Here is a 13,913-nt window from a genome sequence, read left to right on the forward strand (position 1 = left end):
CATACACACACTTATTTCGGGGAAGGGTGCTGAGTCACCTTAAAGGCTGCAGGGCCAAGGGCTTTGCACTCGACTGACTTTTGTTACTGTTTGTTGACTGAGGGCAAACCTCTGCCGTGCCCATCTTGTTCTTTATCATGACCATTGCTCTCAGGAGTTAATGTTTGAACCTGGCCATAAAGGAATTGACAGCTGCTGACCTCTGGTCAATATTCAAAGGCAAAGGAGCCCCCTATAAAACAGCCCACAGTGGCAAGTCTAACCTGCAGTGCTGTGGGTCAGCCGTAGAGAGGGAGCCTTATTGCCACCATGAATTTCTCCGGCAAGTACCAACTGCAGAGCCAGGAAAACTTTGAACCCTTCATGAAGGCAATTGGTGAGTCCAAGGCTGGACACCAAGGCTCTGGGTCCGGCCCCACCGGCAGTAGCTATTCAGGGTTTGGATGTTGAGATGGGAGGAGAGGTTCAGGCTACACACAAAGGGGCATTTTGTCGACTTCTGTGGTTACCTGCAGCTCATGCTATTATTCACTGGGCAAGGCCAGCCTCCAGGCAAGTGGAAAGAGCACTGAACTCGGTGTGATCTGGATTGACGCCCATGTCTGCCGGTACTTCACTGTGTGGTCCTGTCCATTCAGCCACGCACTCATGTGTGCATTCACTCCTCTAACAAACATTGATCCAAGGCCAGCCCGGCACTGAGCACTGTGCTAGGGGGATACCAGAGGGACAGATAATGATGAGCTCTATTTTCAAGGTCGCAGTTTAATGAGAGAAGAAAAGAAGAAATAAGGGTAATATATCCACTAAGGTGTGCAGTGCTGACTGTGCCAGGCACCGAGCTAAGCACTGGATATGCAATACCCCATTTAATCCTCAACAGAAAACTCTGAGTCCTGGGTGGCATTATTTTCCCACTTTACAGTGAGGCAACCGAGGCTAGAGAGGTTAAGTAATCATGACCAAGGTCATGCAGGCAGGAAGTGTTTGAGTTGGGATTGGAAGCAGGTGCTGGTTCCCAGAAAACTTGTTTTAACCCCCAGGCCTCCCAGGGTCACATACAGGAGGGTGTGGCACTTGTGGAGGAAAGGCTCTTGGGAGGAGAAGGGGGTCTTGGGCTGAGCCTTGGAAGATTAGCAGGTGTCTGCCAGGGAACTGGGGGAGGGGAGCGTGTTCCAGGTGGAGGGAGCCCTGTGAGCAGAGGGTGCAGCATGACAAGGGAGGGTGCCGAGCAGGAGAAGGGTGCAGAAGACAGCAGGGCCAGGAGAGGAGGACCTTCAGGGCTGATATATTCTTCTGCAGCCAAGTCACACCACCTCTGTGTCTTGCATCCCTCCCTGTGCAACAGGACCCTCCACTCCCACTGCCAACACACATGATTTCTGTGAACTCAATTCATATAACAGTGTACATGTGCTCTGACGTTTGTAAAGCCCTATCCCAGGGCAAGGGACTGCTGGTCCGTCTTCCTCCAGAGCCTTGACTGCAGAGGTGAACACAGGTTTGCCTGGCACAGTCCTGCTTTGTGCATATTGTCCTGGCATAATTATGAATCATTCCCCCGTCACTCTCAGGAGTGACCCGGTTTGGAAGGCAAACTCTCTGGTCGCCCTGGGTGTAGGGAATGAAATGCTCCAAGAGCGAAGTCGTTAAAGGAGGAAAGAATGAGGAAGGGGAGTGAGTGAGAACCGCGGTGCTCACAAGAAGAAAGGTTCTTTTGGCCAGAAGGGTGTCCTTTTTATAAATTGACTATCAAGATACAGCAGGCCAGGCCAGGCCAGGCCACTGACCTTTCCTGTCAGAGGCCAAAGCCCACGCCTCCCTTGGACCTACAGTGAGTTTGCTCCCCTGTTCCCTACCCCAATGCCACAATGCTTCCCTCATCTACCGTGCTTGGATAGCTCCCACCTCTGCCCATCTCTAAACCTCAGACGATTTCTCCCAGGTCTGCCTGACGACCTCATCCAGAAGGGGAAGGACATCAAGGGGGTGTCGGAAATCGAGCAAAATGGGAAGCACTTCAAGTTCACCATCACCACCGGGTCCAAAGTGATCCACAGCGAATTCACCTTGGGGGAGGAGTGTGAGCTGGAGACCTTGACAGGGGAAAAGGTCAAGGTAGGAGGGGCCCCCCTGGCCACGCTCTCTTCCAGAACTTTCCCTGGAACCTGGGTTCCTCCCTCAGGACCCACATCTCAATTCCCACCACAGATATCCCATCTCTAACCAACCTCAGGGTGGGAGAAGCAGAGAGACAAAGGCAGCTCTTAGGGAGGAAGGTCTTAGAGCAGCTGCTCTCGTCTTCCTGGGGACTGTCTTGGTGGTGCTCAGTCTCCCAAATCCAAGCTGCCCCATATGGACGATGTGGGGGAACCAGGCACAGAGCAGGATTCTAGGTCTCAGGTTCTCCCAGGCCCAGCACTCCTGCCTCTCAAAGTCCTCTAAGCAGGGCCCAGCAGCAGAGTAAATGGGGTTCAGTGAAAAACCCTAACTGGCAAAGGCCAGAGCTGGTGGTGATGGGTAGAGACTTCTTGGAGCCGGTGATGGTGACACCAGAATGCCAAGGCCCCAGGCAGGCACTCAGACCAAGCCTTCGGGTGGTCACTAAGCCATGGCCTCAACTATCCCATCTGTACAATGGGAATAGTCAATCTTCCCAGACGGAAGGCAGCGGGCAGGGCAGCATTGCATCAGCTGGGCTGCAGCTCAAGGTGTGTGACGAGAGCTGGGGGGTGGGCTGTGCGGGTGGACGGCAGGCAGTGGCAGCAGATCCCAGCACTGGGGGTGGCCGTCTCCTCCCTCGCAGACGCCCCACACCCCAGCAGCCCTCTTCTCTCCTGCAACCCCACCCCCCAGCTCTGTGCACTGGGCTCAGCTTGTCCATCTTTTTACCTCTCCTGTTTGCTCTTTATTTGTGCCTCCAAATATAACGTTACAGGTGAGGATAAATTTTAGGAGGGAGATCGTCTTGATGTGCCCATGGTAAGGGGCAGGCCATCAGGGCTTTTGTCTCAGACCTTTTCCAATTGTCCATTTTGGAGGCAAATTGTTAACCTTGGCCATTGTCTTGGCCCTGCTGCGTTTCTGTCACCTCTTCGGGGATGTATAAGGCTTGGAAAGGACATCATGATGGGAAAGATTAGCATTCTGGAAAGAATAATACATGCCAAAGCAAAATATGCGTTCTCTCAGCTGGCCAATACTTTAAATTTTGCCACTACCTCCGTCCATTAGCTTGTAGAATTGAGATTTTATTTGATTTCATTTTAGCATTTGTATTTGGGACCATTTAGGTGTTCTGTGCTCATTTCTAGACCACATGCCATAAATTAAAATTCTGACAAAAGAAGTCCTGACGTTCTTCAGTTCTTAAATGCACCTCACTTCTGTGCAGAGCAGAGAGCTGGGGGGTTGAGGGTGTAGGAACAGGAGTGTTCGGGTCGTTGCAAGCTGGGACCTGCGCAGGTGCAGACACCATGTCAGCCTTGCTCCCTCCCCAGGCCCTTCCTCACAGGCTGCCTCTCTGTCCCCTACAGGCAGTGGTTCACTTGGAAGGCAATAATAAGCTGGTGACAACTTTGAAAAACATCAAGTCCGTGACTGAACTCAACGGCGACACAATCACCAGTGTAAGTTGGCACTCTGAGCTTTCGGCTCCCGGGGCTTGAGGGAGGAGAGGAGAAGCGTGAGGAGCAGCTCACACACCCCATGCCCCCACTCCTGTACCCCCACCCCCAAACGCCTGCCTTTCCTATTGTCCATGCCTGCTACCACTTACTGCGGATCCATAACGTAGCAGGCAGTTTATACACATTATTGATAATCTTCCCAACAACCCTGAGTTTTCTAAGTGGAGAAACTGAGCCAGGACCCCTCTGAACTAGCTCTGTCTCATGGAGCTGCCAGCCACAGTGTTCACTACACCAGCCCTCAGGGGAGCCACTCACATTCTAGAGAGTGTAGATTTGTATACTTACTACAGTCTTGTTCTAACAAAACCAGTGTGGTGTATTAGGGCAATTTTTCAGCAGAGAGAAATACAGTGTCTTGAGGAAGAGACAACGTTTTCTAATGCACCAAAGGCATTGGACACATCGGCTAGTGGTGGCCCTCCTGGTGTTTCCCTACCTCTCCTGGTTCCCCACCCTGGCTGTCCCTCACCACACTTTCCTAGTGGGAGTCAGCCACTCCTGCTCCCCCCTTCCTTTCCTCCCCATCGCCCACTCCCCAGCTTCTCTCCCCTTTCTTGACCAACATCCAAATGGGATGCAATAAGAGAGGCACCTGGTAGGACGTGCAGAGACACCAGCACAGGTCACCTTTTTCAGTCTCCGCTGGGATGTAGCCACAAGACTCGCCCACAGCCTGGAGGGCAGAAATCCATTCAATCCGCAGGCGTCCACTGAGCCCTCCTGTGGGCCTTGGTGATTCATGTAGCAGCCCTTCCCTTGGTGCAGCACCCACACACAAGGAAGGCTTTATTTGGCCAAAAGTTCAGTCCTTAGAAAATAGCTTTTTCTATTTTATGAGGTCATGGTAATTCAGAGCCATACCCTTCCCTTCTGCCTCAGCACTAGCCAATGAACCACCGAGGCCTCCATCTGCCTTGCAAGCCCAGGCGCTTAATAAATGCCTTTGCCCATTTGGCATTATAAGGAGAATCGCATTCTTTGTGAGATTGTGGCAGCTTACAAGCCTGGCACAGTCCAGTTGTGCAGTCATCCTCGGGGCCTGGCTGCCGGCCGGGTCCTGTCCTCAGTTCAGGAGTGAACAGTTCACTGTTTCTCCTTTGGTAACGTGTCTCTGACTCCTCTTTGCACCCAATATGTGCTTTAGGGAGTCACAGGAGACTGGACACTGTCCACAGGGCTGTCAGCACCCTGCTCAAGTGGAAAAATCCTTCAACTAGTGAGTGTGAGCATCAACCACAAAATGTGTGATGCCCACCCCAACCCCAGCCAGGGGTGCAGGTGGGGGGCAGGAGACGAACTGTCCTCCTGGCCAATGTCCTTTGACACACTTCGTCTCGCCTAATCCTCTTGTCTCCTTGTGAGGCAGGCAGGATGAGGGATTCAACAGACAGGTTGGCCTGCCCGAGGCCACCCAGCTAGTAAACCAGGACGGGAACCCATTAAGCAACAGCCATTCCATGCTGAAGCTAAGGGGCTCTTCTTCACCTTGACCTTCACCCTAATGCAATGTCATTAAAGCAGTCTTATTCAGAGAACCAGGAGGGGTAGAGGAAATATCCCTCAATAAGCCTAAAGCTGACACGTCCAATGTTTTTGTATGTTTCACAGCTTTAGGGGGATAATTATGCAGTGCCCACTGTGTTCCAGGCTAAGTGCCTGTGTGGTTCGGTGTACGTGTATCCTTGGTGCCCGACATGTATTTGTTGAATAGTAGGCATTCAATGAAACTTTGAGAAGTTGGATTGGACTGGGCTGGTTTGGATGGTCTCGCTATAACGGCTGTTGACGTAGGAAGGATTTCAGTCAAAGGGAGGACAGCCCTCCACGTGAGGAAATGAAGTGACAACGATTTGACATAGGATTTAAGAAAGAATTGCCAATCCCTCCCCAGTCCTATAGGAAACAAAAGAATCTTTGAGTTGTCTCATATGTTAGCATATTTGGGGCTATTTTGTAGGCATTTTGTTTTGTTTTATTTTTACAATTCAATGTGAACATTTCATGATTTCTTTTCTGGCTTTCAGACCATGACATTGGGTGACATTGTCTTCAAGAGAATCAGCAAGAGAATTTAGACAAGTCAGCATTTCATATTCTTTTACCGTGTAAAATTAATGTAATAAAGTAAACTTTGTTTTAAAAATATCTTCTCTTCTCAGTGGCTTTTCATTGACAGTGCTATTGGTGACAGTGAGCACAGATCACCTATGTTTTCATGTATATTTAGCTCTTTAGTTCATCTGCCATTCACAAAAATAAATTCCAGATAAACTAAAGAGCTAAATAAATATGAAATATTAGAAATAGATATGACAGTAGATAAATAACTTCAAATATAGAAGACTTTTTTATACTAGGGGCAAAAACCATGAAGGAAAAGATTAATAAATTTGACTACCTCAAAAATTTTATGTTTTATATGAAAAAAGATATTAACCCAGATTCAAAAAAATGTTTTGGCTTACATAACAAAGGTTAATAGACAGAGTATAAATATCCCCCCAAGCTGGCACAGTGGTATATGCCTGCAGTCTCAGCTAGTAGGGAGGCTGAGGCAGGAGGATCCCTGAGCCCAGCAGTTCAGCCTGGGCAACATAGCAAGATCCCTGTCTCTAAAAATCATAACAAAATTTTAAAATCTCCCCAAATCAATAAGAAGACCAACGAGTCAATGGATAAGTGAGTTGAGGATATTAATAGGCAATTCACAATACAAAATATGTTTAGTCTCATAGTAGTCAGGGAGGAGGGCTGCAAGAGGAAGTATTATGTCATTTTAAAAATCAAACTAGTAAAAATATTGGTAACTCCCAGGATTTGTAAGGATATGATAAATGGCTATGCGCCTGGTGTTGGAGACATAAACTGGTAAGGCTGATACGGAGCACCACTTGACAGTGTCCATTAATATTTTCAATGTGAAGTCCTAACACCTAGCAATGCCACTGTTGTATCTCTCCCTACTGAAGTGTTTACCCATGCACAAGAAGCATATAAAGGACGCAACAGCCAAAAACTGGAAACAAATTCTTATAAGTAAAAAAGAGTTAGATAAACTGTAGTACAGCCATACTACAAAATAATCCACAATAGATTAAATGAATGAGGTAGATCTCTATATACTGATATAGAAATATAATTATCTAAGGCAAAGCTCTTTTTTAAAAAAAGCAAGTTTCAGAATTATATTAGCAGTATAATATCATCTATGTAAATTTTGTTAAAACATGAAACAAAATTATCTATTTATACATATATGTATGTGAACATATAGAAAAAAGTCTAGATGTTTGGAACACCAGATATTAGAATAATAGCCATTACCTCTGGGAACAGAATTGAGTGGGAGGTCGAGAGCTTTTTGTATCATTTATGTTGTTTGAATCTTTTGCAAAGCACTTATTTTGTGAAACTATTTCTTTCATGAGCAATACATTTTTTAAAAAGCAGATGACTTAAAGTAGAAATACTGGGCTTGAAGAAACGGTTCTAGCTAACTAATCCATGATTTGGGACCTCAGTTTTCTCACCTGTACAATGGGCAATACCTTCCCTCCTGGCTTTCCTGAGAAGCCCATGAAATAACGCAAGTCAAATACCATTCAAATAAAACAAGTCAGTAGTGCCATTCTCAGATTCTCAGGAATGTCAGTTGGGTTTGATATTCAGACCATTTGCAGAAACTCCGTCATGCCCAGAGAAACTAACCTCTGAAAGCAGATTCAGAGGCAGGGGGAGAAAAAGAGGTTTTCTTTGGACCACAAAGTCGATAAATGGCGGAACTCTTTGACACTCGAGCCACAGGAGGAGAAGTAGCACAAAGTCTTCTCAGCAAAGCCTCCAGGGATCTGACAAAATTCCGAAAGTCTCCTCCCAGTGAGGCTCTTCCCCTGGGAACAACTCTGGGTTTTGGAGGGGACAGTTTGTACGTTTTTGCCTGGAAAGGAGAATTAATTAATACTTGCTGGATTTAGAGTTTGTACGGGGTCAGAAGCCTGCTTAAATAAACGGAATAAACAGCTGTTGCTGTTACCAGCTATTTTTACGTTGGCCCCTCCCCCATTCGTGCCCCCTCCCTCCCCTCCGCCTGGCCTGTGGGCATCCCACCAACAGAGGGCGCTCGTTCCCGGTGAGCGCCGATTGGTTTGCAAACTGCCAGTTTGGGTGTCTATGTCCACACAAATGTAGCCATATCTTTTTCTTTTTTCTTTCTTCCTTTCTTTTTTTTTTTTTTTTTTTAACCAACTGCTATTAGGGTAAACAGAGTGATTGGGTGGGGGGGAGCGGCCTAACTTAGTCCACAATCTTCAGAGCACTTTTTCTGTACTTAGTAGAGGCATGTTCACCATCCCCTGATTCTCTAGTACTTATTACTAGAAAAAAAATGGAGACATGGAATTAAATGCATGTTCTCCGCACAGCCGAGCCCCATTCAGCCAGGGAGGGCTGGGCAATGCTAAGCCCTGAGGATACAGCGATCCGTGGGACATGCAGTGTGTACTAGCTCCAGACCCTGGTGCAGAACGGGTGGGGGTGATGCCTGGGAAAATGTCTCAGAGGAGGTCTGGAAACATCCAAGGGTATCTGCTGGGCAGGGAAATGTGGAGGCAGAGAAGGGAAGAGTCTCTACCGTGAATATCCTTTTACTCTGGTAAGGGGTTTGAACTTGATTCCGAAGACAGTGGGGAATCATTGAGGGGTTTTTACTAAATGTTACTAAATGTGTTGTAGAAAAATCAGTCTGACCAGAGTGTCAAGGGCCAGTGAGAAGGAACAACACTGAATACAGAGAGATGATTAAAAGGTTGTGGCACTGGTCCAAGCAAGACATTTTGGGGGCCTGAACCAAGCCAGTGCCTGTGAGGATGGAACAAAGTGGAAAGGTTCGAGAGCATTTAGGAATTAGAATCAATGGGCTCTAGTGACTAAATGTGGGAAGCGCCACCAGCAGATGTATCAGTCAGGATGTATCAGCAGGAGACAAGGCACACTCAGAAGGTTCTGATGAAACTCAATGAAAAGACTATTTATTGGCCAGGCGAGGTGGCTCATACCTGTAATCCTAGCACTCTGGGAGGCCGAGGCGGGTGGATCGTTTCAGCTCAGGAGTTCGAGACCAGCCTGAGCAAGAGTGAGACCCTGTCTCTACTAAAAATAGAAAGAAATTATCTGGACAACTAAAAATATATATATATATATATATATATATATATATAAATTAGCTGGGCATGGTGGCACATGCCTGTAGTCCCAGCTACTCGGTAGGCTGAGGCCAGAGGATTGCTTGAGCCCAAGAGTTTGAGGTTGCTGTGAGCCAGGCTGACGCCACGGCACTCTAGCCGGAGCAACAGAGTGAGACTCTGTCTTTTTTTTTTTTTTTTTTTTTTTTGAGACAGAGTCTCACTCTGTTGCCCAGGCTAGAGTGAGTGCCGTGGCGTCAGCCTAGCTCACAGCAACCTCAAACTCCTGGGCTCAAGCAATCCTCCTGTCTCAGCCTCCCGAGTAGCTGGGACTACAGGCATGCACCACCATGCCCGGCTAATTTTTTTCTATATATATTTTTAGCTGTCCATATAATTTCTTTCTATTTTTAGTAGAGATGGGGTCTCGCTCTTGCTCAGGCTGGTCTCGAACTCCTGAGCTCAAACGATCCGCCCACCTCGGCCTCCCAGAGTGCTAGGATTACAGGCGTGAGCCACCGCGCCCGGCCGAGACTCTGTCTTAAAGAAAAAAAAAAGACTATTTATTTATAAAGGTGTAGTTAGAGTAAAGGAAGCCAGTAAAGTAGGTGAGGAGGCACCCGCCTAGCAAACCACAGGAAGCCACTCCCACCTGTAGGCCTGAAGGGGCAATGCAGGGAACAGTTACTGGAGCCATAGGAGGTTCACCAGGTCGGAGCTGGGTCAGCCTTCCTGAGCACAGAGCCGGGCAGAGAAGGGTGGAGAAGGGATGTGGACGAAATGGAGAAAAACTAGCACAACGGGAGCAAGTGAAAGAAACCCACCAAAAGGTGTAGGCCAAAAATAAAAATGGGGCAAAGGGGCATGGTTCACTAGCTCATAAAACTGGAAAGGGTAGGTGGACCCAAAACTGAACAACAATGTTAATATTTCTTACTCCTTTCCAACTCCTCTTTCCTCCCTCAACTTTTTTTCCCAGGGCTCTCCATATGGCAGAGACTGTGACTGTCAGCACCTCCAGAGTCACAAACTGAGAGTTTGAATCCCTAGAGAACAGCAGGGACTCCTTCTCCAATTCAGAAGGGCAGGGGTCCCCCAGTAAGAGTCAGATGGCCTGGCTTGGGTCCCTTGCAGTACGTGCTGGAGCCCACTAGTCCTACTTAACTCCTGACTCTGCATACAGTTTGGTACTTGGTGTTGGCCTCAGTGGGAGTGTTTACACTACGGAAATCAGCAAATGTTTCAAATCAGGGCTCTTCTTTTTTTTTTTTTTCTAACAGTATATCTTGTTAGATACAGTATGTCCTCATAATGTATACATTATTTCTTGTACAATGATATGAAATAATATGGGAAATATTCATGATAAATTATTAAGTGAACAATGCAAGTTAAAAACAAGTTTCATATTTTTTCCCCACCCCCCCTTTCCCGAGTCAGCACCTTCAAGTGTTACCACTCCCCAAACGGTGCGCAATGCACTCATTGTGTAGGCATACCCCCATCCCCTCCCCCACCCCCCACCTCAGTCTGATGTCCAATTGGTGTCGTTCCCAGATTTGTATTTAGGTGATATTCAGGGAAACCAATTTTCTGGTGAGTACATGTGATGCTTGTTTTTCCATTCTTGGGATACTTCACTTAATATAATGGGTTCCAACTCTCTCCAGGAGAACCATAGAGATGTTGTATCTTCATCATTCCTTATAGCTGAGTAATATTTCATGGTATACATATACCACAGTTTACTAATCCAATCATGAGGGCTCTTCTTAACGTTGTTGTTAAATATTTACCAGAGCACCATTGACTCCCGGGCCCTCACTGTGTGTCGGGAAAGGCTGTGCCGTGACAGGTTCAGGCTGAGTCCTGCACCAGCCTGTGCTGAGCAGCTTCCTGAGAGCCGCATGGTGCAGAGTCCCTAGAGAAAGGGCTGGAACTGTTAGCAGAAGTGGGGAAGAGGTGCTGGTCTGACAAGCCAAGCCACGGAAGGCTATTCAGGGGGTGAAGGAGAGGAAAGTATCTGAGATAATGCACCACGTCCTGGGCATCTAGGTGGAAGGTGACGTGCAAGGCACAGGTCTGGAGGGAAGTGAGGAGTTCATGTACAGACAAATCCAGTATGAAGTGCTCGAACATCAGCTGTCCTGAGTAAGGCCACAATCTTCCCCTCAAGAAACATATACTCTAATGAGCCAGGTGAGGAACCAAATGCAAATAAGTGTCCTACAAGGGCAAATGTAAGTGCCACTGAAGGACACAAGCCACATAACTGGAATTCTATCTGCTGCTTCCAATTGTAGTTCCCTGCACTGCCCCAGCTCTTGGCCAATACATCGGTAGTGCGGTGGGCAGATGGCTTAGTCTGTTGGTTGGTAATCAGAGGTCTCATACTTGTTTGCTGCAGCCTTAAGGAGTAGAGGCTTCAGGATGCAAATTTCACCCAGTTTAAGTGAAGACTTCTTTAATGCCTAACTATCTATTCTGCTACTCCCATGTAGTAAAATCCCTTTATAGATGGACAACACAACAAATTAATGCATTCTAAAATTAAGCCAATCACTGTGGTGTAAATATTCCCACCATGGCCAATTTCAAGTTATCAGTGTGATGTTGGTGAATGCAGAGCTGGGAAGAGATGTGCCCAGTTGGCTCTCACGTGCTGACGCAGCTGGTTGTAGCACACCACTGCTTGTCTCTACCTTTCACCTCCCCTTTCTACTGGGAGAAGGGACACCCAGCAGAAGCAAGGTTGGAATGCTCAAAGTGGAATAACAGCTAACAGTCTCTAAGCACTTGTGATGGGTCAGGCACTGTTCTAAGGGCTTTGCATTTAAGAAATTTAGTCCTCGCAGGAAACCTGTGCAGTAGGTAGAAATGAGGAAAACCGAGGTATGGGTGAGATAACCAGTTCAAGGTCACATAGCTAATATTAGGAGGGCTGGGATAAAGACAAGCTTAAATGGTTTTTCTCAGTGTCCATGACCTTAAAAACTACACTAAAGTATTTCTCTAAAATTTCGCAATCTAATACAGTTGCCACTAGCCACATTGGTGATTTAAGTATAAATTAATTGAAATTAAATAAAATTTAACATTCAGTTCTTCAGTCATACTCAAGTCTTCAATAGGCTTGTGTTGCTAGTGACTATTGTAGTGGACAGTACAGATATAATGCATTTCCATCATCACAGAAAGTTCTATTAGACATTGCTCCTCTGAAAAAGATTATCAGAAAGAAAGAAACCACACCTATTTGCTTGGAAACACAGAGTGTTTAATGGGCTTTGCTGACTGCTGTTACATAAAAACTCCAAATACACAGTTCCATGTCTCTTTTGCTCTGAGATAAGCAAATTCATTCATCTGTTCATTCATTCATTCACTTACTCAACACACATTTACTGAGCACCTACCATGTTCCAGGACCTGTGCTAGGTTCTGGGATACAATGATGAACAGAGGGACACAATAGCCCCCACCCTCCAAGAGCTCACAATCTGATGGAGGAGGTGATCTTCCTGGGTGGTGTTCTGAGGAGGAACAAATGTGGGGAGGGGAGAAAGGAAAGAGAAAGAGTGTCATTTTGGACATGCCGAGTTTGCTGAGCCTGCAAACATCAGAGAGGACAGAGTGAGGGGCTGGAGTTCAAGTGCAAGGTCAGAGAATACAGACTTAAAAATCATCAGCCTCAAGGTGGTCATTAAACAAAAAGCCTGCCTAAGCTCATGCAGGGGGTGTGTGCAGAGTGAGGAGAGAATGAACCAAGGTCAAAACCAACTCCAGAAATGCCAACACACCGGGGGCAGGTAGAGAAACAGGGCCAGTGAAGGAGCCTGAGAACCACCTCAGAGGATCATCACAAGGAAGTGGGGTCACCAAAATCAAGGGCTGGGAGTGTCGACTGATGCAGAGAGGCCAAAAAATATAAGGACTAATAAGTACCCACTAGAGCTGATCTTGGTAAGAGCCAGTTTAGTGGAGAAATGGGAGTGGGAGCCAGGCTGCAGTGGAGCCAAGAAGAAATGGAAGGTGAGAAAAGACAGATAATAATTATACAACTAAAAAAAGTATTCAGCTTTGAAGATTATGACCCAAGAGTCCCCACCGTTTTTATTGATTGCACTTAAGACGGCAGTGGGTGGAGAAATGTCAAGGATCTAGGATGAAGAAGCAATAATGGATGAAGCAAAGTCTGGGGGCCACGGGAGGGGAGGGGCCCAGAGCCCAGGTGGAGAGTCAGCTGTGGAGGGGGAGAGGAACTCGCACCCCTCTGGTCTGAGAGGGAAGGAGGTGCATAAACACAGAGCACAGTTTCTTGAAGATCAATTTTGGAAGATGAGATGGAAAAAACGACCATGAATATGGGGAAATGACTAGTGGCTGGTCAGACGACAATGACAAAGAAGGGAAGAAGGTTTTCCTGGGAGGTTTTATATGAGGGTGGAAAAGTGATATTTTGAAAGTGCCATTTAGATCCCTGAGAAAATGTCAGTGCTGTCCCTAAGCCTGTGATATGGGGGCTTGAAAGAACTGTCAGTCTTTCTGTAAAAACCTTCGAGAAAGGAGAGTGTCCCCAAAGAAGACCCAAATGTCAGGTACATGTATTCTGTGAAAAGGTGGCCCATTTGCAGAGTTTTCAGCCACTGGACAGGGTTCAGAGGGAGACAGTGGGTCATTCTGGGGATAAAAGGGTGAAGATGAAAGGGCTAAGGTTTCAGGCAGAGATAACAAATATGGGACCTGCTGGGATCGCTTGACTTCAAGACACTAGGCAGAGCTCTACGGTCAGCGGTAGCCCCAGGTCATGTAGAAGTCTTGGTGACACCCTCAACTGAACAACTTTGTTCCTGGATCTCCCAAAACACTGGTGAGAAATGTGGGATCTCAGAAGATAACAGGGTAACAGGCCAATCTTGGGATTGGTTGATTCCCAAGACCCTCACTTCTCAGATGGAAATCACGAAGCCTCCCAGGAGACAAGGCTAAGTCATTTCCTGAGACATCCCAACCCAGGCATGGAGGAGTCCATATTAGAGTG

At 47.0% G+C, this 13,913-nt stretch overlaps 1 protein-coding gene across 1 annotated transcript; it reads left to right on the forward strand.

Moving 5' to 3' along the window:
- Window positions 1–215: 215 nt before the first annotated feature.
- On the forward strand, window positions 216–5,839 carry FABP1 (fatty acid binding protein 1). Its single transcript, XM_069494520.1, has 4 exons — window positions 216–376; window positions 1,946–2,118; window positions 3,537–3,629; window positions 5,717–5,839. Exons 1-4 carry the CDS (start codon window positions 310–312, stop codon window positions 5,765–5,767), a joined length of 384 nt encoding a protein of 127 aa, XP_069350621.1. The 5' UTR covers window positions 216–309; the 3' UTR covers window positions 5,768–5,839.
- Window positions 5,840–13,913: the final 8,074 nt, after the last annotated feature.

The sequence above is a fragment of the Eulemur rufifrons genome, chromosome 19, assembly GCF_041146395.1.
Source record: "Eulemur rufifrons isolate Redbay chromosome 19, OSU_ERuf_1, whole genome shotgun sequence".
Taxonomy (NCBI): Eukaryota; Metazoa; Chordata; class Mammalia; order Primates; family Lemuridae; genus Eulemur; species Eulemur rufifrons.

What these genes read in the sequence shown, in the direction of transcription:
- FABP1 (XM_069494520.1), top strand. Translation starts at nt 310, where the DNA reads ATGAATTTCTCCGGCAAGTACCAACTGCAGAGCCAGGAAAACTTTGAA. An exon ending in ACCCTTCATGAAGGCAATTG is followed by an intron (nt 377 to 1,945) that starts GTGAGTCCAAGG and finishes GATTTCTCCCAG; the next exon opens with GTCTGCCTGACGACCTCATC. An exon ending in TGACAGGGGAAAAGGTCAAG is followed by an intron (nt 2,119 to 3,536) that starts GTAGGAGGGGCC and finishes TGTCCCCTACAG; the next exon opens with GCAGTGGTTCACTTGGAAGG.